At 40.4% G+C, this 22,748-nt stretch overlaps 1 protein-coding gene across 1 annotated transcript in view; it reads left to right on the top strand.

Moving 5' to 3' along the window:
- CIP2A (cellular inhibitor of PP2A) overlaps nt 1-22,748 on the top strand; it is a 58,277-nt gene that overhangs the window by 8,179 nt on the left and 27,350 nt on the right. Inside the window, exons 5-17 of the mRNA XM_073664609.1 lie at nt 2,804-2,900; nt 6,013-6,135; nt 10,731-10,876; nt 11,302-11,377; nt 14,251-14,478; nt 15,222-15,381; nt 16,952-17,093; nt 17,421-17,520; nt 17,710-17,828; nt 18,651-18,834; nt 20,558-20,632; nt 20,714-20,824; nt 21,274-21,470. Coding sequence (XP_073520710.1) covers nt 2,804-2,900; nt 6,013-6,135; nt 10,731-10,876; nt 11,302-11,377; nt 14,251-14,478; nt 15,222-15,381; nt 16,952-17,093; nt 17,421-17,520; nt 17,710-17,828; nt 18,651-18,834; nt 20,558-20,632; nt 20,714-20,824; nt 21,274-21,470 — 1,758 coding nt within the window. The remainder of the gene's footprint in view (nt 1-2,803; nt 2,901-6,012; nt 6,136-10,730; nt 10,877-11,301; nt 11,378-14,250; nt 14,479-15,221; nt 15,382-16,951; nt 17,094-17,420; nt 17,521-17,709; nt 17,829-18,650; nt 18,835-20,557; nt 20,633-20,713; nt 20,825-21,273; nt 21,471-22,748) is intronic.

Raw genomic sequence — 22,748 nt, 5'->3', positions numbered from 1 at the left:
TTTTTTCTTCTGAGTTACAGCTCAAAATTACTCATGCAAACCTATGGATACTGTCCATGTGCTGTCTGTTTTTAAAGCACCACTCCAGCATTTGTTTTTCTATTGCTGTACTGGAATGGTGCCACTAATGTAAGGCCCTGGCACTTAGTCTTATACATATCATCTGCTATCTTGTGCTGTTATCCACCTGCTCCAGTCGGCCTCTAGCAGTTTGCGACCTGCCGGATCGCTCCAGTGTTTGATGAAAGAAGCTGGAGGTCATTTTGCAATGCAAGTCTATGAGAACTATGCATAGACTTGCATTGAGAGCTTGTGGCCATTACCTCTGACTTTCGGTCCGTCAGAAGATGCAGTCGCAAGATGGCAGCGTGGGACAGGAGCGGCGCTGGGAAGAGCTGAAGACTGCAGATGGTGAGTATAATATTATGTGCAGGGATTTTACATTAGTAACACCACTCCAGCACTGCAATCAAAAAAAAAAAACGCTGGAGTGGTGCTTTAAGATTGTTTTGGGTAGGACAAGCTTTCCAAACTTTTTCTTTGGCAATAGTGAAAATAACTAGAGATGAGCAGATCATTATGCACAACCTCTGTCCGCAGTCCAGGTTAGTGGTCTCTGGCCGTGGACAGGAGGCTCGCAAATTTCCTGAGCTTCTGCATTCCCCGGCATGGCTTTGGATTCATCGGCCTGGCATGACGTCAGCTCTGCAGCGCACAACTGACATCTCTCCACCCCAGCTAATCATAAGCCGAGCGTGGGATCCCGGTGGATAAGGAAACTCGCTCAGCTCCTGTCCATGGCCAGGAGAGAAAACTGGCTTGGATTGTGGACTGGGGTTGCGCAAAACCATCTGCTCTCCTCTAAAAATCACTGATGAAACTCTGATGGTAATAACAAATACACTGATGAAAATCAAACCCAAAACACTGATGACATGCAGACTTCTTTTTAGTTTTCTTACAAGAAATATCACTGACGTCTGAATGAGGCCTTACTAGTATCCTTTCTAATTTGTTTCCTTTTATAAATCTATTCCTTATGACAAAAGTTGTAAAATTTTAAGTGGACATGACATTAGTAACTTAATTTCATGGCATATTAGAGCTTTTTTTTTTATGAACTCCAAATCTTTCTGTAAAGACAGGCCTACGTATTGTAAATGTTCTAACCATAGTAAACTATTCAGAACTTTTTATTAAGTTATTTTGGTCTCTCCAGTCTCCGCACTAAATGGCTAAATATATTGTCTTCATGAACCCTTCATTGTCCACCATAGAAAAAGGAGAAAGAAACCGAGAGCGCACAGATCTAAATGTAGCTGCTTTGCTAAGATGGGTGCATACAAATCAATATTGTACTCGCCTATTTATGGATCTTGCAGTCTTGCATATCGATCCTTAAGGATCACAATAGTGAGTTTTCCTTCACTGCTGGTCTGCTGCACGTTCCTGGTAGCTATTGAGAACCCATTCAGAGTTGTCATAGGAATATAATGGATATCGATTTCTCTCCAGGCTAAATGCGCTCCCAATAATCGGTAATACAGGTAAATATAGGCAAATATTATTTCCTGTACAATTTTTATTTCACCATACAACGCGTTTCAACATAAAATAGTCTTCATCAGGTATATTTATATATGTCAAAATGCATTTTATGTAGAAATAAAAATTGTGCAGGAAATAATATTTAACTATATATACCTGTATTATCGATTATTGGGAGCACATTTAGCCTGGAGAGAAATAGATGTCCATGAACCCTTCATTGTACTAGAACTGAAATGCCCTATACAAAGACAGTCAGTATTTTCCATAATATCCAAGCAGTAATTGTAGCCATAACCTAAAGGGTTTATTTCATTTTACTAATGGGGAAAATTGCAAAGTGCTTGTAAAAACAATCAACTTTGCAATTTACCTCTGATTAAATCTCCTCTCCATTCTCAAGATCAGACTGATTTTTAATTATATTGTTGACAGCTCGTTGCCAAGGTTACTGGGCACTTCTGCAGTCTCTCAGAGATGGCCAATTTGTTAGGCAAGCTTGCAATCACTGGTTGGATCGTAACGATCAGTTTTGAGGAAACCCCTTTAATTTGGGGTAAATATGTACCAGAGTTACATATTTTAATTTTTTTAGACTGATTTCAAATTATGCGTCCCAAATGCTGCTTCTGTAATGCTATGGAGATTTCCGATGATTATTCACTTGGGAATGTATTATGATTTCTCGTCAAATTATACATCAAAACACTGAACCAAAGAACTCGCAAAGCTTCCTATTCACACTGCGCCGATTTCAGCTGTTTGTCTTGACGTTGTGCTACCACTTTCTGGGCTTTACCCACTTCAGCAGCAATGGGTTGAAATATAGGAAAGGTGGCTTGCTTGGCTTGAGAGAGACAAAATCTAATGGGGACTGACGAGCGTGCCAGTAGAAAGGAACATCTCTTCTCAGTTTCGTTTTTCAGAAAATAAAACCTAAACTTTGTTCTTCACTGTAGAAAACACTTCAGAACAGTGGTGTGAAGTTCTGGTCAGGGGTGGAGATCCTGCCCTGATATGGGTAGTTGTTTTTTGTCTTTTTATAGAATACTTTCTCTAAAGAATGCATTAATTCTGAAACAAAGTGATATAACTGAATGGTACAAGGCAGTTAATATTTGTGTAAGCTGCTGTCATTTTGTAGTATTCCTGTACAAACTGCACAGTCTCAGAAATAAGCATGTGTATTTATAATTTGCTGTGAATGTAAACCCGCTTTTTTTTTTTTTTTTTTTTTTATAATAATGTATTCTAGCCAGTCCCCTGAAGATGATCTGACCATGCCATCTCTTGGCCTTCTAGCAAACCTGTGCCGGAACAATCTGTCAGTCCAGTCGCATGTCAAGTCATTGGTAAGGGAAACCAACGAATTTCTACATATCCTCCCCTGGGGGATTGTAATATATTTCACTAGCCGAAAAGAGGTTCCTAACTTCTGTCTGTTCACTGTCTTTTGTTCACTGATTCCCCTCGTTTTAATGGGCAAGTGAAAATGTACAAAGTGAACCAGAGCACCATGTATCTTATAATGCTAACCTCCAGTCATCACTAAGGAAACTGAAATGTGAACAGCCTTATAGAATAGTACAAGTCTTGTGCTGTCAATGGGGGAAAAAAAAGATATGGCAAACACTGAGGTGCGAATGCAGCCAAGGACTGGGAATCAGCAGGTAATAAAAAAGCTCGAAAAACACAATGAAGCAAACATCAGCTCACCTGGTTGAGAAATTCCTGGAATAAGGGTGCGGTGCTACTAATGTGATATATTTTTTTTCCACGTTAAAAAAGCTCACAAATGCTTTATTATACTTAGTTAAGACCACCCCTTTCTCACTTAAAATCTATTCAAGAATGACCCTTTTGACCTCTGGATGTGTCATAGCAGCGTACATGGCGTGTAGGCAGGTGCAGTACTTATATGCCGGCGATGCTGTAATAGGTCGTGAAGGGGTTAAACAAGAGCCTATGGTGTATAGGTATGTTATAGATCGTGTCTCCCCCTTTGATACAAGCTCCGGCGCTGAGCCCGCATCTTTCCTGGCACATGACAGCTGAATTTGATCAGCTCTCATGCGCCCCTGACAACTGCCGGTGAAATCGCTATCCACTTGCTTCTGTAATATGTCAAATGCCACTGTCAATCTCTGACAGCAGCATTTAAATAGCACTTATCACAAGCTGGTCACAAACCCCACCGATCAGCGTCCCTGTCACATGATCATGGGGCGCCGATGGGTTGGCATGACAGCCGGGGGTCTGCAGAAGACCCTGTGCCTGTCATTGCAGATCTCCTATGAATGCCAGCCCTGCTACGTGTAGCACAAACGATCGGTCTGCCGCGGCTCCCGGATGTTGCCATGACGACCAGATGTCGTCATGAGGACATCCGGGTCACCAGACAGCAGGAAGATACATTGGTCATGCGCAGTGCATGACCAAAGTATCTTCTCCCTCTACAGCAGTGACAGCCTGCATAGCACAGGGAGCTGCTGCTGCTCTCTGCTACACAGGCGATCTGAAAATAAAATGTGAAAGTCCCATAGTGGGACAAGGTGTAACGGTAAAGAAAGAATCAGAATATGAAAAAAATTTGCAAAAAAATGAAAAAAAATAATAAAAAAAAGAAAAATATATATTGTACCCATTAATAAATATTATTGTGGAAAAAAACAAACAATGAAAATACCCATATATGGTATTGCCTCATCTGGAACGACCTGTCCTATAAAACTGTCCCACTAGTTAACCCCTTTAGTGAACATGGTAAAAAACTTAAAAAAAAAACAAGCAAAAAACCATGCTTCATCATCATACCGCCAAACAAAAAATGCAATAAAACACAATTAAAAAGATGAATGCAAATAAAAATGGTACCGCTGAAAACATCTTGTCCCGCAAAAAACAATCCTCCATACAGCTCCATCGGCCGAAAAATAAAAAAAGTTGTAGCTCTCAGAATAAAGCGATAGAAAATTTTTTTTTTGTATAAAATAGTTTTTATTGTGTAAAAGCGCCAAAACATAAAAAAACAATATAAATGTAGTATCGCTGTAATCATACTGACCCGAAGAATAAAGCTGCCTTATCAATTTTACCACATGCAGAGCGGAATAAACAAAAAAAAACAATTCCAGAATTGTTGGTTTTTGTTTATTCTCCCTCCTAAAAATCTGAATAGAAAGCGATCAAAAAATGTTACATGCCCAAAAATGGTACCAATAAAAATGTCACCTTGTCCCACAAAAAACATGCCATCACATGACTGTCGGCCAAAATACGGAAAAATTATAGCTCTCAAAATATGGCGATGCAAAAACTAGTTTTTGCATAAAAAAAGCATCTTTTAGTGTGTGACCGCTTTCAATAATAAAAACCCGATATGAATCTGGTATCGCTGTAATCGCAACGACTCGAAGAATAAAGCGGTCTAATCACTTATACCGCACAAGAAACGGCGTAAAAAATAAATGCTAGGGCTAGGATTGTGGTGTTTTTGTTTTTTTTCAAAAGTAAAGAAAAAAAAAAAAATACGACGATCTGGCGACTAATGTTGAGCGCAAGTGCTCGCTACATGAGTTTGCATCAGATGCTCGGGTATGCACCGAGTATTGCGGGTTCTGGAGTGACATGCTCGAGTCTCCTGCCCATATGTTTTGCAGCTGTTATGCAGCCAAAAAAATCTCGCGGGGATTGTCTGCCATGTACGAGCGATCCCTGCATATTGTTTTTTTTTGGGTGTCTAATAACCGTGAAACATGCGGGCGGGGACTCGAGCATGTCACTTGAGCACCTGGTGCATTTCTGAGTACCCGATGCAAACTCAAGTAGCGAGCACTTGAATCAGCAGGATCCGTTGAAGTTTTCCAGAGTAATTACCTCATAAAGTGACCATGGTCAGAATTGTACGAATTGGCCTGGTCATTAACGTGCAAACCACCCTCGGGGGTAAAGGGGTTAAAGGTTTATTCACCAAAAAAGCAAGTTATCCCTTATCCATTAGATAGAGAATTACTTGCTGATCGCTGGGAGTCAAGACTGTTGGGACCCCCATTAATCTTGAGATCAGGGCTCTGCAGCCGCATCCTAAATGAAGTAAAGGTGTGCAGGCGCGACCTCTACTCCACATTGTCTTTGAGACTGCCGAGTGCAGCGCTCTGTTTTTTTCCAGTGATCCCACAGACCGGGAATTGAGTGAACTTCCGCCCCATGCACGACAGGGCTGCAGAACCCTAATCTGCAGTCGGACCTCCAGCAATCACCAAGTTATCCCATGGATGGAGGATAACTTGCCTTTTTGTGAATAATCCTTTTTTCTTTTAAGAAAAAAAAAAAAGTTAAATGTATTTATTGATATTTGTCTGTAATAAGGGAGAATGTATTGTGACCCTGTGTCTTCACAAGAAACCTACTCAACACATCTTGGATTATTGTATTGGTTACTTTTTTTTTTTTTTTTTTTTACAGAGCAATGTTAAAAGTTTCTATCGTACCTTGATTAGTTTCTTGGCTCACACCAGTTTGACCGTTGTGGTATTTGCCCTCTCAATACTGGCAAGTCTAACATTAAATGAAGAAGTTGGAGAGAAGGTGAGGTTGTTTTTTATTGTTTGGGTTTTTTTTGTGGCCCTCTCTCCTGTGCTTTGTAACTTCTGTTTGGTCTCTTTTTTGCTCTTTGTTATCGCTGGGATTACTTCTGTTGTGATCAAACAATCCTTGTCAGCAAAGCACATTTTATCTAACTGTATTCAGTCTCCACTTACCCAGAGACTTCTAGCACTGCCCTCAAACGAATCGTCATCACGGGGCGGCGCTTCTGTCACTCCCCTGCTTCTATCATCACCCCCTGCTGACAACTAGTTTGAGGGTGGTGTTAGAAGCTGTGGAGTGGGACTGGTGTCACTCACAGCTGTTATTCCCCCACCAACCCCAATGATGTCGTCTTTCATTGAACCTGTGGCGGAAACAGAACCAGAGTGCCGGCGCTGCACTCGCATCTGCCACCATGTCCACAACCCAGTATATTTCAGAGGGGGCAACAGTACAACAAGCTATTGAGTAACTGCAGCACCATCCCCTGTGACATCCTGTTTCAGGAGGGGCGATGGACCCTGCAGGGAATAAGTGCAGCCCCAGCCTCCTCTGATATGTCGTTTGAGACTCCTCTCAAACAAAACGTCACAGGAAGTATAGTAAAAAAACACATTTAGAGATTATATTGTTTAATAAAGAAATTACAAAAGTGGTTGGGGTGTAAAGATAGATATTTAGAAAATACATTTTAGGTGCTTGACCACTCTTTTTAAAGTACCTATACTATTAAAATGTTTTATTATTTGGTACTTTAGATTCAGGCTTGATCAATCTTAGCCGTTTCCAGGAACCAGGTCTAAAAGCTCAGCTGTTAGCAGCGACCTGCAACGTCATGATCAAAAAAACCCTAATGATGTGCAAGCCAGGCATAATTTGAGACAAATCACCCTCTTACTGATTACACAATTGTATGAATAGAGCATTGCTAGTAATAGTCATTCCCCCACCACTATTCTCCCCTCAACTTTCCATGTAATCACAGGCACCACCCTCTCCAAGTAAACACATTAGCCTCCCTCTACATGCTTCCATCATACATTATCAGGAGCTGCTTATTCTCACGCACACAGATATTCCCACTACAGTGTAGCACATGAAGACTTTATAGCATACAAGCGGTTTCTTTTCATGCAGCAGCTTTTCTGACTGTCACCCGCTGTGGCTGATGGCAGAGAAGTGTGTTATTCCTTGGGGTGTTGACCTTCCCTCAGTGCCATGAAGTGTTGGCTGCAGACAGCTGCCTAGCAAGGTTAAGTACCTCTCCATTTTCTGCTTCTTTGTCCTTTCTGTTAGAAGTGGCTTTAAGCTTCTCACCATTCATCTACTGACTTTATCTTCACAGCCTTTTTTAGGAAAATTCAGAGTACTTAGACCATAAGTGATCGGAGATCCACATAAGTCACAGTTACTGGGCAAATCACAATGATTACTTTCCTCTTCAGTTCAACATTATCATTATATAATAAAACTATTGCCACTCTCCACTTTCTTGTATCACAATTAACTTCTACAAAAAAATAATGTATATGTGTACGTAGGCAGGAAGCACAGAATCAGATTGTATGACTCCTCTGTGTTGGCGATAAATGTAGACTGAGTGTTAGGGACTGCACGGTAATAATATCTATGTATAATGAGCACTATAGAGAATTAGCAATAAATTGCCTCAATCACACCTTCAGGATTCAGGAGATATGCATGAACTTGCTGTGTTGCTTACAGAGTTGCAGCATAGTTATGAGTCTGTCAGTGCAAAATGTCGTTCAAACGCAGGCACTTTATGCCCCCTTGGGGTGACCAAACCGTTCAGTGCATCATGCCACCAACTTTTCTTTCTCTCCATCTCTGTCTATCTCCTGTAAAGTCAGAATTGTCAAGTAAGGGGGCAGCGATAGATGGGAAACAAGTATGGGGGAAGGTGCACTGAACTGTTTGGCCACACCAAGGGTGCCCCAAGTGCCTGTGCTTGTTTTGAACATCATTTTGCACTGACTCTGTTTAATCGTGGGCAGTGCTCTGCACTTATTACTCTGCCTGACGGTTTTAAGTTGTGGCACCTGAATTCCACTGTCATCAATGAGCTATTGTGGTATGGCGTTGTACAGGCAAGGGAAGACATGGAGAAAAGCCTAATAAAAAGCCTACCTTTATTGATGCTGTTCTTAAAGAGGTTGTCCAGTCTAAAATGATAAGTCTGCAGTCGACTAGTGGGCATGGCCTCGCTGTGTACATTTGTATGGAGTGAGGCTGTGCCCACTGGACTACCACTTCACTAACTGGAGTGAGGCTGCGTCCACTAGTCTGGTTCTGGCCGGGAGTATGTATAACACATACATCACCACTGTTCCCGACTCAGAAACCGGTGAATCCCCGCAGCACACAGTGTCTGCGCTGGGTGGGATTCATAAATCTGCAGTCACACAGAGTGACACACAGAGTGACTGCAGACTTCATTGTAGACCGGTCAGCCCCTTTAAAACACCACAAAAAGGGGATTGCACAGTGGCCTCCACAGACTTTTGTGCTCAATCTGGACTAAGCTGCCAGCTTTTCGCTAGCTTTTTATTGTGTTTTAAGCCTCTGTCTTTCCGGTATACATGTGTTGGGCCAACATATTGAGTGTCAGTCACATGCTCAAGTGACATTCTGGTAGAATTTGTTGGAAGGCTCAGCCGAGGGCTCGTGCAAAATATGGATGTTTGCTGTCCAATTAAGATGTAGACAGCACACTGACCAATGTAATTAAGTAGAGACTGTTAAAGCGACTTTGTGAAAAAATCACAGCAGGCGGTATTGGCTTACGAGATTTGCCCATTTAAGTCTATGGGTACACAAAAAGCGAATCGGATTTCATACGGAACATCCATGTTGCATCCGATTTTTTATGGATATATTGTCATGATTTAAGGGAATCTCTCACCAGGTTTTTGTTACTCCATCTGAGAGCAGCATGATGTACAGGTATAGGCCATGATTCCAGCGATGTGTCCCTTACTGGGCTGCTTACTACAGTTTTGATAGAATCCTTTTTACCTGCCGCAGATCTAGAAGTTCTCTAAATACTGTGCCCTGTATAACCCTGCCCACACCACTGATTGCCAGCTTTCTGTGTACACTGTATATTGGGATAAGGCCACGGCCCCACTATCAGTATTTGGTCAGTATTTTTTCTCAGGAGTGGGAGCCAAAACCAGGTGAGGAACAATCAGAGAAAAGGTATAATAGAAACAAGTCACCAATTCTGCATTTATCACCCACTCCTGGTTTTGGCTCCCACTCCTGAGAAAAAATACTGACCGAATACTGATGGTGGGGCCGTGGCCTAAAGCTGCTAATCAGATGAGGGGATGGGGTTACAAAGAACATTTGGACTACATGGCACAAGACAACTAGCCCTCTAGTGATAATCTCCTGCTGATTTTATTGAAACTGCAATAAGCAGACCAGTAAGTGACACATTGTTGGAATCAGGCTCACTGCCCCTACATCATACTGCTCTCAAACTAACTGGCAAAAATCTGCTGACAGATTGTCTTTAACCTGTATTGGATCATGTAAATTTTAAAATGTTATATAAAAACGGATGTCACACGGATGTAAAATACCGACACGCTGATGGCACATGAGGACAGTACAGATGAAAGTCGTCAGTTTTTTGGATTAAAATCAGATTATTTTTCTTACACTCATCTGAGTCTAGCCTTTTTCTGAGTTCACACAAACATGCAAGTTCTCAGCCTGTCAGATCCACATATTGAGCACTTGACTGCGTTTTGGTGCATCTTTGAGCATCTGTCCGGACAAACTGTGTGTATAGGGGGATAAAATCACAGCTTGCTTAGTAGTCTTCTGGTCCATTTGGCAGACGAGGGTGCCAGGTTCTTCACAGCTGAAACTCGTACATCTTTCAGACAAGATGTATAAGACTAGGCTTGTGATATTCCCCCCACCTTACACATAAGGTTCATGTGAATAATTGATCACGTTAATTATCCCATTCACCTGAATCCGTGCATGTGTGTTCATTAGTACTGAATTGGTGCTTTTCTGAACATTGCTATGTACATTCACCAATATACTACTGTATGGCATCAAAATGTATTAAGCTAATACAGAGATCGCACTAAGGCATCATTGATGCAGTAAAATGCTACATTATGGTGAGTGCATCATTCAATTACAGCTTTCTCCAATGGGTGCAACAGCATGAGCCTCATTGAAGAAAATGGATACACCAAGGAGAACTTATCAATCCAGTTTTGGGGTAGTCAGCATAAAGCATTAGCTTAATGTGAAAAAGCCCTTTTATAATTATATATTGTAAAAAAAACAACAACAATAAGCCTGTAAAATGAAAGGGGCTATCCTCTGATACAGATGTGATTTACAACTCCTTGACCCATATTATTATGCATCCATATGAAAAGGTTATCAAATCCACGTGTCAGTTGTTTTTTGTCTCCTTTACCCTCACTTGTTCCCTCCAATCTCTGTATGTCAATGCTTTTATCGCAACTTAAAAAATTGTTTAATTACAATACATTTTCCCTCTTGCCAACAATATGTAATTTCTGATTTTTATTTTTTTCTAGCTTTTTCATTCCAGAAACATCCATCAAACATTTCAGTTAATATTCAACATTCTTGTAAATGGAGATGGCACTTTAACCAGGAAATACTCAGTGGACCTCCTTATGGACTTGTTAAAGAACCCAAAAGTTGCTGATTATTTATCAAGGTAAGACTTGCACTGTGTACACACACACACACACACACACACACACACACACACACACACACACACACACACACACACACACACACACACACACACACACACACACACACACACACACACACATATATACACACACACATATATACACACACACATATATACACACATACACACACACACGTACACACACACACGTGTACACACACAATGTACACACAATATACACACAATATACACACACTGAACACACGTATACAGTACATGTACAAAGTGAATCTAAGCTGTGTGTGAGCGAGATGCTGATAAGTCAAGACCACGTTTTCATGAAACTCTACCATCTTCTGGAAAAACATTCTTTTATCTTTTTGTCTTTATTGTCCAGTAACTTTCCCATTTAACAAGACCAAATTCCTGTTTTACCTTAGATATGAACACTTTCATTCCTGTCTTATTCAAGTGCTTGGCCTCCTACATGGTAAAGATCCAGATTCAGCTTTGAAGGTATTTTCCTTCTTCATATGAAAAGTAACACAATTAAATTTATGTTTATATATTTCAAGAGCATTTTTTAATACCATGCACTAGTGTGATCATCTTGAATGCCATCTGTATTTGATGAATGTTCATTAGTTCTGTTGTCCAGAACTTTTGAATAGAAGATGATTTCCCAATTTTCTGTGTATATTCAAAGCCTTGTAAACTTGTGTTTTATTTTTAACAGTGAATTATTTATTTTTAAAGTCTTCACTGTAGCTCCAGATCTTAGCTGCATAAACTCATTATGACCCCAAACACATTAGATGAAGCTTTGCCAAATCCACAGATTATCTGATGTGTATGGGGCCATCCCATCTGTCCTACAGATGATCTCAGATGAGAAAGGATCGGGCTGTTAAAATTTCAGTGCTGATCCTTTTGTTTTTAGGGTAGATAAGCCATCGTTGGAGGCATCTGACAGAAGCTCTCTCCCCATTGAAATTACACAAACCCTCGGCCGAGCCTAGTGTCTGTGTTTGAAGGAATCGAGTGATTGCTGTGTGCCGAATTAACGTTCGGCCTGTTGAAATTACTATTCCTCCAACAGTAAAAAAAATTAAGTTTGTAGATACAGCTCACCCCATCCAATATATGTGTGTTGTCTATCCTGGTTTCTTGGGCAATCCACTCCACTGTGCACAGAGAAAGCTTGTGAGGTATCAAGCGGCTTTGTTCAAAATGTTAAGTTTTATTTCAATCAAGCAAATAAAATTAAAAGCAAAAATACTCTATTATGACTTCATTAAAATAGTAGCATGGGCATAAAAATATATATGGCTGACGCTTTAAGATTTAAATCGTCAGCTAGACTTGAAAAGTGTCAGATATATTTTTTTATGCCCATGCTACTATTTTAATGAAGTCATAATAAAGTATTTTTGCTTTTAATTCACTTTGCTGGATTGAAAACCCTCTTTGCACAGTTATTTTATGTGTGTGACCAGTTTTAGACGAATTTTGAAGAATTACATTTTCTGAAAGATTTCTCAGACACTGTCATTTGCACGTTAATTTATAAATGAGCTTCAATGTACCACATATACAGTACAGACCAAAAGTTTGGACACACCTTCTCATTTAAAGATTTTTCTGTATTTTCATGACTATGAAAATTGTACATTCACACTGAAGCCATCAAAACTATGAATTAACACATGTGGAATTATATACTTAACAAAAAAGTGTGAAACAACTGAAAATATGTCTTATATTCTAGGTTCTTCAAAGTAGCCACCTTTTGCTTTGATGACTGCTTTGCACACTCTTGGCATTCTCTTGATGAGCTTCAAGAGGTAGTCACCGGAAATGGTCTTCCAACAATCTTGAAGGAGTTCCCATAGATGCTTAGCACTTGTTGGCCCTTTTGCCTTCACTCTGCGGTCCAGCTCACCCCAAACCATCTCAATTGCGTTCAAGTCTGGTGACTGTGGAGGCCAGGTCATCTGGCGTAGCACCCCATCACTCTCCATCTTGGTCAAATAGCCCTTACACAGCCTGGAGGTGTGTTTGGGGTCATTGTCCTGTTGAAAAATAAATGATGGTCCAACTAAACGCAAACCGGATGGAATAGCATGCCGCTGCAAGATGCTGTGGTAGCCATGCTGGTTCAGTATGCCTTCAATTTTTAATAAATCCCCAACAGTGTCACCAGCAAAGCACCCCCCACACCATCACACCTCCTCCTCCATGCTTCACGGTGGGAACCAGGCATGTAGAGTCCATCCGTTCACCTTTTCAGCGTCGCACAAAGACACGGTGGTTGGAACCAAAGATCTCTAATTTGGACTCATCAGACCAAAGCACAGATTTCCACTGGTCTAATGTCCATTCCTTGTGTTCTTTAGCCCAAACAAGTCTCTTCTGCTTGTTGCCTGTCCTTAGCAGTGGTTTCCTAGCAGCTATTTTACCATGAAGGCCTGCTGCACAAAGTCTCCTCTTCACAGTTGTTGAAGAGATGTGTCTGCTGCTAGAACTCTGTGTGGCATTGACCTGGTCTCTAATCTGAGCTGCTGTTAACCTGCGATTTCTGAGGCTGGTGACTCGGATAAACTTATCCTCAGAAGCAGAGGTGACTCTTGGTCTTCCTTTCCTGCGGCGGTCCTCATGTGAGCCAGTTTCTTTGTAGCGCTTGATGGTTTTTGCAACTGCACTTGGGGACACTTTCAAAGTTTTCCCAATTTTTCGCACTGACTGACCTTCATTTCTTAAAGTAATGATGGCTACTCGTTTTTCTTTACTTATTCAGTAGGACTATCAGCTGTGTATCCACCAGACTTCTGCACTACACAACTGATGGTCCCAACCCCATTTATAAGGCAAGAAATCCCATTTATTAAACCAGACAGGGCACACCTGTGAAGTGAAAACCATTTCCGGTGACTACCTCTTGAAGTTCATCAAGAGAATTCCAAGAGTGTGCAAAGCAGTCATCAAAGCAAAAGGTGGCTACTTTGAAGAACCTAGAATATAAGACATATTTTCAGTTGTTTCACACTTTTTTGTTAAGTATATAATTCCACATGTGTTAATTCATAGTTTTGATGCCTTCAGTGTGAATGTACAATTTTCATAGTCATGAAAATACAGAAAAATCTTTAAATGAGAAGGTGTGTCCAAACCTTTGGTCTGTACTGTATATGTATAATTACACCTTTGATTTACATTGCCTATATAATAGATCTGTATCAGAAGACTACACACTTGTTGGTAGATACTCCCCCCATAATGCTATACAGTACTGGAGCGGGACTGATTTTTACCATTTAGCTGCTTTCTGGAAGGTTGTATGTATTTCTTAAGTCTGCATTTTTCACTCATGTAAGTTCTGTATTTTTCAGGTGTTAGAATTGCTGCTGGCCTTCTGCTCGGTCACTAGCTTACGCCATATGCTGCGACAGACTATTCTAGAACAATCCAGCATTCCTGCAGCCGGGAGTGGGAGACTTGGGTCGCGTGCCAAATCTCCTGAGCCGGCTGTTGCTCTAGTTCATTGGTCAAGCCAAGCCCTGGAAGCCCCCCAGAACTGTGCAATATTGGCATTGGAGCTCTTCAAGGAAGTTTTTGCAGTAAATGTCTACCTTCTTATTTCCTTTGAATTTTCAGACATGAGCCTCATTCACATATCTGTTTGTCACATACATGTGCCGTTTATGTTCTTCAGGGATAAACACTGACCCATTATAGTCTATGGGGCTGTTCATCTGTACATGTTTATTTTGTATGCGATAAGACCTCATGAAACTTTTCAGCTAAAAACTGACACATTGAAAATCGGTCCTTTATCTCACCAACAAGGAAAAAAAAAAAAGGAACTTCTGAATGGGGCCTAAAGTAGAAACTCCTTTAGCCACCTTTGTTTTTACACAAATTAAAAGGGGGTGCCGTAAACTGAAACTTCCTTTTTACAAATGTATACTAGTAATTAAAAAAAAATAAATAAACTAACCCATTGTTTTTCTGATGCCCAGATAATTTTGCTGCCCTTTGGTATTAATATTACAATGAGAAAAAGAAATGATATAAAAACGAGTGTTTGCATAATTATTAAAGTGGGCAGACAATGATTTATTCAGTTTAAACAGGGTTTCCAGCAACTTTTTTTAACATTAGGATAGTCCTTTGTTTGTCCAACCTCCTTATGGGAGCATGACATACACTATTGTTTACATGGGTACAGTAGTGTAACCAGCCGCTTCATTATGTGGATTAGCGGAGATTACATGGGCCAATAGTGAAGTTACATCACAGAGTGCTTTTAAATGTTTCTCTTATAAGGACTTTATTTTTTTTTACTTTCTACTTTGATTAGGATGCTATTGACACTGGTACCATCCAGTCTGCAGAAAGGTTTGTAGACCTTCTATTGCCAGTTATTCTTGAGCAACTTCATGTTCCTGACCACCCGTTGGATGAACAATTAACAAAAAAAAGATGTGAAAGAATGGTTAAATCGCTGGATGTATTAATCAATATCCTTTTTTAATCAAGCTTGGTGTTTAAGTGGGAAAAATATATATCTACATGTATTTATATAAAATGAATGAATAGTAGAGAAATCTTTCACAAAAGTCAAATTCATATTTAGTGTGGCCACCCTTTGCCTTCGATACAGCATCATTTGTCTAGGCACATTTGTGCTTGGCAGGGAGCTTGTTCCAGACATCTTGGAGAATTAACCGCAGATTATCTGTAGATGTAGGCTTGCACAAATCCTTCTTTCTCTCCCTCTAATCCCACACATGCTTATGTCAAGATCAGGGCTCTATTGGGACCATATCACTTCCAGGACTCTTTATTCATCTTTACACTAAAGATAGCGCTTAATGACGGCTGTATTTTTGGGGTCACTGTCCTGCTGCAGAATAAATTTGGAGTCAATCAGACGCCACCCTCATGGTATTGCATGATGGATATGTATCTGCCACTATTTCTCAGCATTGAGGACACTATTAAACATTGACAAAATCCACAACTCTGCCATGCTTCACTTTTGCCAGCAGACACATTACTGTAGCTGTCTCCAGCCCTCTATCAAATAATCTACCTTCTGTTACTGATAAATATTTCACTCAGTCCAGAGTAGTTGCTGTCATTTTTTGCACCCCAATTCCTATGTTTTCGTTTATAGTTGAATCGCTAGCCTTGTTTTCATGATGAATGCTTGGCTTTTTTGGGGTGCAATTCTTCCATGAAGACCACCTCTGGACAGATTTATCTGAACAGTAGATGGCTGTAGCTGGACCCTGTGGGTTGCTGCCAAATCTTAGCTGATGGTGCGGTTGGAGATCTTCTGATTTCAAAGAGAAGTAAGCAGGATGTGTCTTGGTTCTTCTGCACAAACTCTTGGCTGATCACTCCATCTATGGTCCTCAACATTGTCCATTTCTTGGTGCCTCATCAAAAGAGCTTGGAATCATATGTTGAAACCCCATTCTGCTTTGAAATCTTTGCCTGGGAGATGTTGCTGGTGCAGAATAACCTGTGACAGTAAACTGTCTTCCACAACATCACCTTTGTAGCGGAGCTTGGCTCATCCAGTTTTACGCCTCCAACACCACTATTTCTGTTTCAGTTAATAACTGCATTTCTACCTACTTATGAAAATTATGATCATTATTCCTGTTTGGTATAATTGGTTGCTCATACACCTGATTATAATCCTAGAAAATGCTTGACTTTGTGCAAGTTTACCTAGAAGAAATGATGCTATTTTTGAAGGCAATGAGTGGTCACGCCAAATAATTAGTTTTAGATGACTCTTTTGCTCATAGTTTTTTTTTATGAATTACTAAAAACAAACACTCCTATATTTTTTAAGTATTCTTACTGTGCAGCATTTGTGGTTTGAATGTAGTTGCTGATCGGAGTACATGTCCATCTAAAATTTCTGTTACAGAATTTCTGTGTTTAGCATCCACTCCTAGGTTTGGCTTTAAAAAAAATAGATATATAATGCTGATCTAACTGCAGGTGTAAATAGGGCTGGTGTTAGTAACAGCCACAAATCGTTTTCCGGCTGTTCTCCTTACCCTTGCTCACCGCTCTGTGCTGAAGACGCGTTAAAATCCCACATTGCTATGAAGCTCGCTGTCAACAGATGTGTCACTCTTGTCGATTATCAGTTTACATTCAGTGGTGCAGATTACAGCTTCGGTGCCAAAATGGTGGATTCAGACCTCTCGTAAGTTCTGTTGTTTTTTTTTTTTATCTGTATAATAAGGTCATGAAAATGTTAACCTGCTCAGATGCTAAACTAAGAGGAATACCAATGGGACAAACCCAGATTACAAATTATTGTTGTATTCAGCATGACCCTATTCAGCGCTTTGTATCTTTATACACTTAACACTTGTCAACTCCAATATGATGGAATATATGTGCAGGATATTTGTGCTGATGAAACTACTGCAGTTTTTTATGCTTATTGTAGGCCTTTCCCCAAAATGTAAATGTCAACATACTGTAGATGTGCTTATATGTTTTTAACTATGTTTGCTTTTCTACCAAGCAACGTTTCATCAGATGTTATACTGAAGACTTTGGATGTGATGAGCAGAATAAAACAATTGGTGACAAATATGGAAGCTGCCTTCTATAAGATACTCCAGGTATGGTTTGATTGCTTTTGAATATGCAACTTACATGCATTTCACTGTAGCAACCATCGTGTCTAAACACTGACACTTTGCGCTTTTAAGGGGAATACAGCCAAACCTACAGAAAGACAATGTTTGCTGCTTTTTATTTCTTAAAACTAGGCCATATAATTTAAAATTGACTCGCTTAATTTTCATCAGGACCAAAGATTGATCCCATCGCTATCTTTTGCATTAACCTCTGATAACCGAGAAAGAGTTCAAGCTGGCCTTCGAATTTTATTTGAAGCGGCACCATTGCCAGATTTTCCAGCACTTGTGTAAGTAAATGGAGTGCAAAAAAATTAAATATGGTAAGCTTTAAAAGGGGTCACGCAAGGTATTTAAAAATCTGTCTATAAACAGCCATATTGCTAGAAGAAAAGTAAATAAGATATACTCACCCATTGCATCCTTGTTGTTCCAGCTCTGTGACCCAGATTCTCCCATCTGCCATCACAGACTGTATACCCAACCTATAGGGCTAAGAAGTTGCCAGCAGGTATTTGCTAACTACCTGCCTGTTATGTCCTGTGACGATCTGCTCTGGCTTAGAGCAGACCTGTACCACTCCTGCTGGCATTTCTCCTGCTTCCGTTGACGTAATGTCGACAGCGACTCCTCATTCGATGTCTGCTCTGTCACCTGGGTGTCATTTCCGATGTCATGTTCGACAGCTGGCTCCCCGCAGTTGAGCAGTGGGGAGCCAGCTCTCTTTCAGTATGACTACGGCAGTGACGCCCCATCGACCGGAGGACAAAGAGCTACTCTATTGGCGTGAGGTCAAAGGAAGCAGGAGAATCGCCGCCTGAACCGGAACAGATTGTTGCACGGCACAACGGGCAGGTAGTTACCAGTTCATAGCCCCATAAAAAAACAAACTGATAATCTAAGGAAAATAATTGCAAAAAAGCATCACACTGGTAATATTGTATTTAAGCATATCAATATTTTGGATGAAAATGACAGAAGTTATTTCCTTAGTTTCTGATGAGCGCTTTATTGTTGGTGCCCCTTTTGATGTGTTTTTGGTTTTGCATGTCTTGTTTATGCTTGACAATATTTTATTTTATGGCTACATAAATACGGTTCTTACCTTTTAGCCTTGGGGAAAGTATTGCTGCTAATAATGCATACACAAAGCAAGAAACCGGTCAACCATCAAAAAGATTTGGATTGCATGTTATTGCAAACAATTGTAAACCACCACAGAACGCTAAAATGCACAGCACGGAAATATCTCCAAATATTCAGGATCTAATTCAAAAGCTACAGTCGGGGATGGAGGTAAAGTAAACCTTTACTTTGCTGCACGAGTACTCCAAACAGTGAGCTATATATATAAAATACAACTTTACTGCATCTGCGATCTTTAGTGTAAAATCCACAATCCTCTTGTTGTCACGATTCCATTTTTGGTTTATTTCATTCAATGATGTTCTTATTAGCCCTGCTGAAAGCAGTAGTTGTACAAGTGAACACGGCAAACAGTACTGTCACAAGATTTAAATGTCATCATGGTGGCTGTTGTTACCGCTATAGCCTTGTAGCGCTGGGCTCCCAGGTTCAAGTCCACCAAGAGCAACATCTGCAAGGAGTTTGTATGTTCTTCCCGTGTTTGCGTGGGTTTCCTCTTGGTTCTCTGGTTTCCTCTCACACACCAAAGACATACTGATGAGGACATTGTGAGCCCAAATCGGACGGGAGTCCTGCGAACCGCCCCCTACCTGCCATCATCCCCGACTCCTCTCGATTATTATGTCCTGGCGCAACATCACATGGCGTGAATCACTCATGATGTTGCACTAGGTCAGCTTTTCAAAAGAGCTAGTTATGACCGCAGATAGGAGGCAGTTCCCAGAGCTGACATCTGGTGGCCATGGAATACTGGAGTGCGTTCCTGCAAATCGATTAGCTCATCTCTACTCTGCACACCTACTTCTATCAAACCCTGGGTTTCGCCTGTGTGCTTCTTTCTGAGACAAGCTAAGCATGCTTACAGGTCACATAATTATATGACCCCCTAAAAGGTTACTCCTGATTATTAATTCACCATATTAATTCATAAAAATACCCATACATTAATATAGCAATGATAGAAGATCTACAAGATTCCCATACATTATTACAAAAACATTCTCTAATATTGCATAAGTGAAAACGGCATTATTTATTTATGTAGCACCATTGATTATTCTTGCCATGTGTAAACAGTACCCATATCAATACTGTTTTTCCTATATTTTTACATGCATGTATTTACCCAAATTAAAAATACTAAAACATGTTCAGATTGCATGTACGATATTTCCAATTGCCTATCGTTTTTCCCAAAAATCTTCCCTTTCTATACTAAAAAGCAGAAAAGTCTCTCTTGTTTCCTATGATACGAAAGGACAGATGAAAATCCTACAACTTTCATTGGACACTGGTCCAATTGCAAATATTCATTATTTGCATCACGGAGGCTCAGTGGTTAGCACTGCAGCCTTACAGTGCTGGGGTCCTGGGTTCAAATCCCACCAAGGACAACATCTGCTAGGAGTTTGTATGTTATCCCCGTGTTTGTGAGTTTCCTCCGAGTTCTCCGGTTTCCTCCCCCACTCCAAAGACATACTGATAGGGAATTTAGATTGTGAGCCCCAATGGGGACAGTGCCACTACTGTCTGTAAAGCACTGGATTTAATGGCGCTATATAAGTGAGTAAAATAAATAAATTTGTCAATCATATGGTGTCCTTGCAGTGTAGAGAGTGTCTGGTTAAATAATTATACTGATATAAATGAACTAAACATGTTGTTGTCATCATATATAAGAATAATGGAAGTTTTTATTATTTGAATCTTTGCTGTTATATAAAAACTGTATACAGTTTACAGCAACCTGATAATGGAGCTGGGCCAGTGTCAGAGCCAGCGCGGTATCTTCACCACCCCTGTTCCTCATGAGTTCACAATGAGGACATCTTTTCCAGGTGACCATTTTTATTACTGTGATTTGTTGTTGCAGTTGAAAGAACAAGTGAATGATGTTAGGATTTCAGATATCATGGATGTTTATGAACAAAAGCTGTGTGCACTAGCTGTAAGTACTGACCTTCTTAAACATGTTTTGGGCGGGTTATATCAGAGAGAACTAGTTTATCTGCCCGTTGTGTTTTTTCAGTCTAAAGAAAGTCGGCTGCAGGATCTATTGGAAGCAAAGACTTTAGCCCTTGCTCAGGCCGATCGGCTTATCTCACAATACCGATGTCAAAGAGCACAAGCTGAAGCAGAGGTCAGTTGAATACTTTTTTTGAGTTTTTTCACAGCTTGTGTTCTAAGCCCAAGCTGAGTAATGAAGTTCCCCTTTAAGGGCTAATCCATCTCTGCTAATTTCTTCATCAGGAAGTGAGCGGGAACAGGGATGTCCCATCTACATAAAACTGCCAGCTCCATGCAATGTTTGCCATTCATGCATGTATGCCGACACATCTCTGTGGGTTTTATGACACCGGTCCCGCTCACCTCCTCATTTGGAAGTGAGCACAGCCGGATAACCAACTCCCTTAGTCACTCAGTGTACTTTCTATACTTGCTGAATATACTTATTCTGCCACAGTACAGCACTGAGGTCATTTTTTTCCCAGCATCCTAGTTTGGTTAAAATACTTTGCAATTTTAACCATTCTGATATTTACTTTAAAATGTAGATTGTTGGCACATTTTTTTTTTCTTTCTTTGCAGGCAAGAAAGCTGGCTACTTTACTTAAGGAGACAGAAAGGAAGAATGAGGAACTGAGCTTAGTTCTAAAGTCTCAGCAACTTGAGTCTGAACGAGCAAAGAGTGACATTGAGCAGTTATTCCAGCACAGCAAGAAGCTACAAGTTGTTGCTGAAGAGCATGAAAAACTAAAAGTCTCCTATGCTGATCATATAATGAAGTAAAGATTCTCCTACATGTTTGCTGCCGATTTTGGTGTGTCTATTTAAAAGGATTGTCCAGTATTCTTATAAGTCTGCAGTTACTCTATGTAACTGCAGACTTCTGAATCCTGACGTTGTGCAGGTGCAGATATTGCCGGTGAGAGCGGGTGGGCACATCACCGCAAGAATGTGATTTGTACACATGCAGTCATGTGCCGACTAGACGTATTCTTCCTCTCTTAATTCAATTTTGTTGAGCGAGGCCGATCTCATATAGTCATGGTTCAGAAGTTTGCAATGACATAGAGTATGTTTCAAGCCTGGACAACTCCTTTTAAGATGATATGCACCCAAGGTGTACAGTTGGTCCAGTAATATTTGGACAGGCACAAGTTTTGCCATTTTTGCTGTTTACCAAAACATATTCAAGATACAGTTATATGATCAATATGAACTTAAAGTGCAGGCACTCGGCTTTAATTTGAGGGTACTCGCATCATAATTGGAGTAAGGGTTTTAGGAATTACAGCTCTTTAAATATGTAACTGCCTCTTTTTAAAGGGACCAAAAGTAATTGGAAAGTTATCTCAAAAGCTCTTTAAATGGGCTATTCTCTTGTCAATCCACTGTCATTTAAGCATGTAAAAGGTCTGGAGCTGATTCCAGGTGTGGCATTTGCATCTGGAAGCCATTGCTGTGGACCCACAACATGTGGTCAAAAAATCTCTCAATTGAAGAGAAACAGACCATCATTAGGCTGAACAAAATAAGAAATCCATCAGAGAGATAGCAGAAATGTTAGGAGTGGCCAAATAAACAGTTTGGTACATTCTGCAAAAAAAAGCATGCACTGGTGAATTTTGGAACTCAAAAAGGCCTGGACATCCATGGAAGGCAACAGTGATGGATGATCGCAGAATCCGTTCCACGGTGAAGGAAAAACCCCGTTGATCACATCCACCCAAGTGAAGAACTCTCCAGGAACTAGGTGGTTCAGTATTTAAGTCTACCAAAAAGAGAAGACTTCTTGAGAGCAAATACAGAGGGTTTACTACAAGGTGCAAACCATTAAGAAGCCAACCCAGTTCTGGAGACACATTCTTTGGACAGATGAAACGAAGATCAACTTGTACCAGAATGATGGGAAGAAGAAAGTATGGAGACTGCTCGGAACGGCTCATGGTCCAAAGCTCACCACATCATCTGTAAAACATGGTGGAGGCAGTGTGATGGCATGGGCATGCATGGCTTCCAATGGCACTGGGTCACTAGTGTTTATTGATGATGTGACTGAA

This window comes from Phyllobates terribilis, unplaced genomic scaffold (assembly GCF_046119375.1).
Source record: "Phyllobates terribilis strain yellow unplaced genomic scaffold, ASM4611937v1 Scaffold_2__4_contigs__length_985480577, whole genome shotgun sequence".
Lineage (NCBI taxonomy): Eukaryota > Metazoa > Chordata > Amphibia > Anura > Dendrobatidae > Phyllobates > Phyllobates terribilis.
The sequence above is the reverse complement of the archived record's forward strand: the minus strand, read 5'-3'. Positions and strand labels throughout refer to the sequence as shown.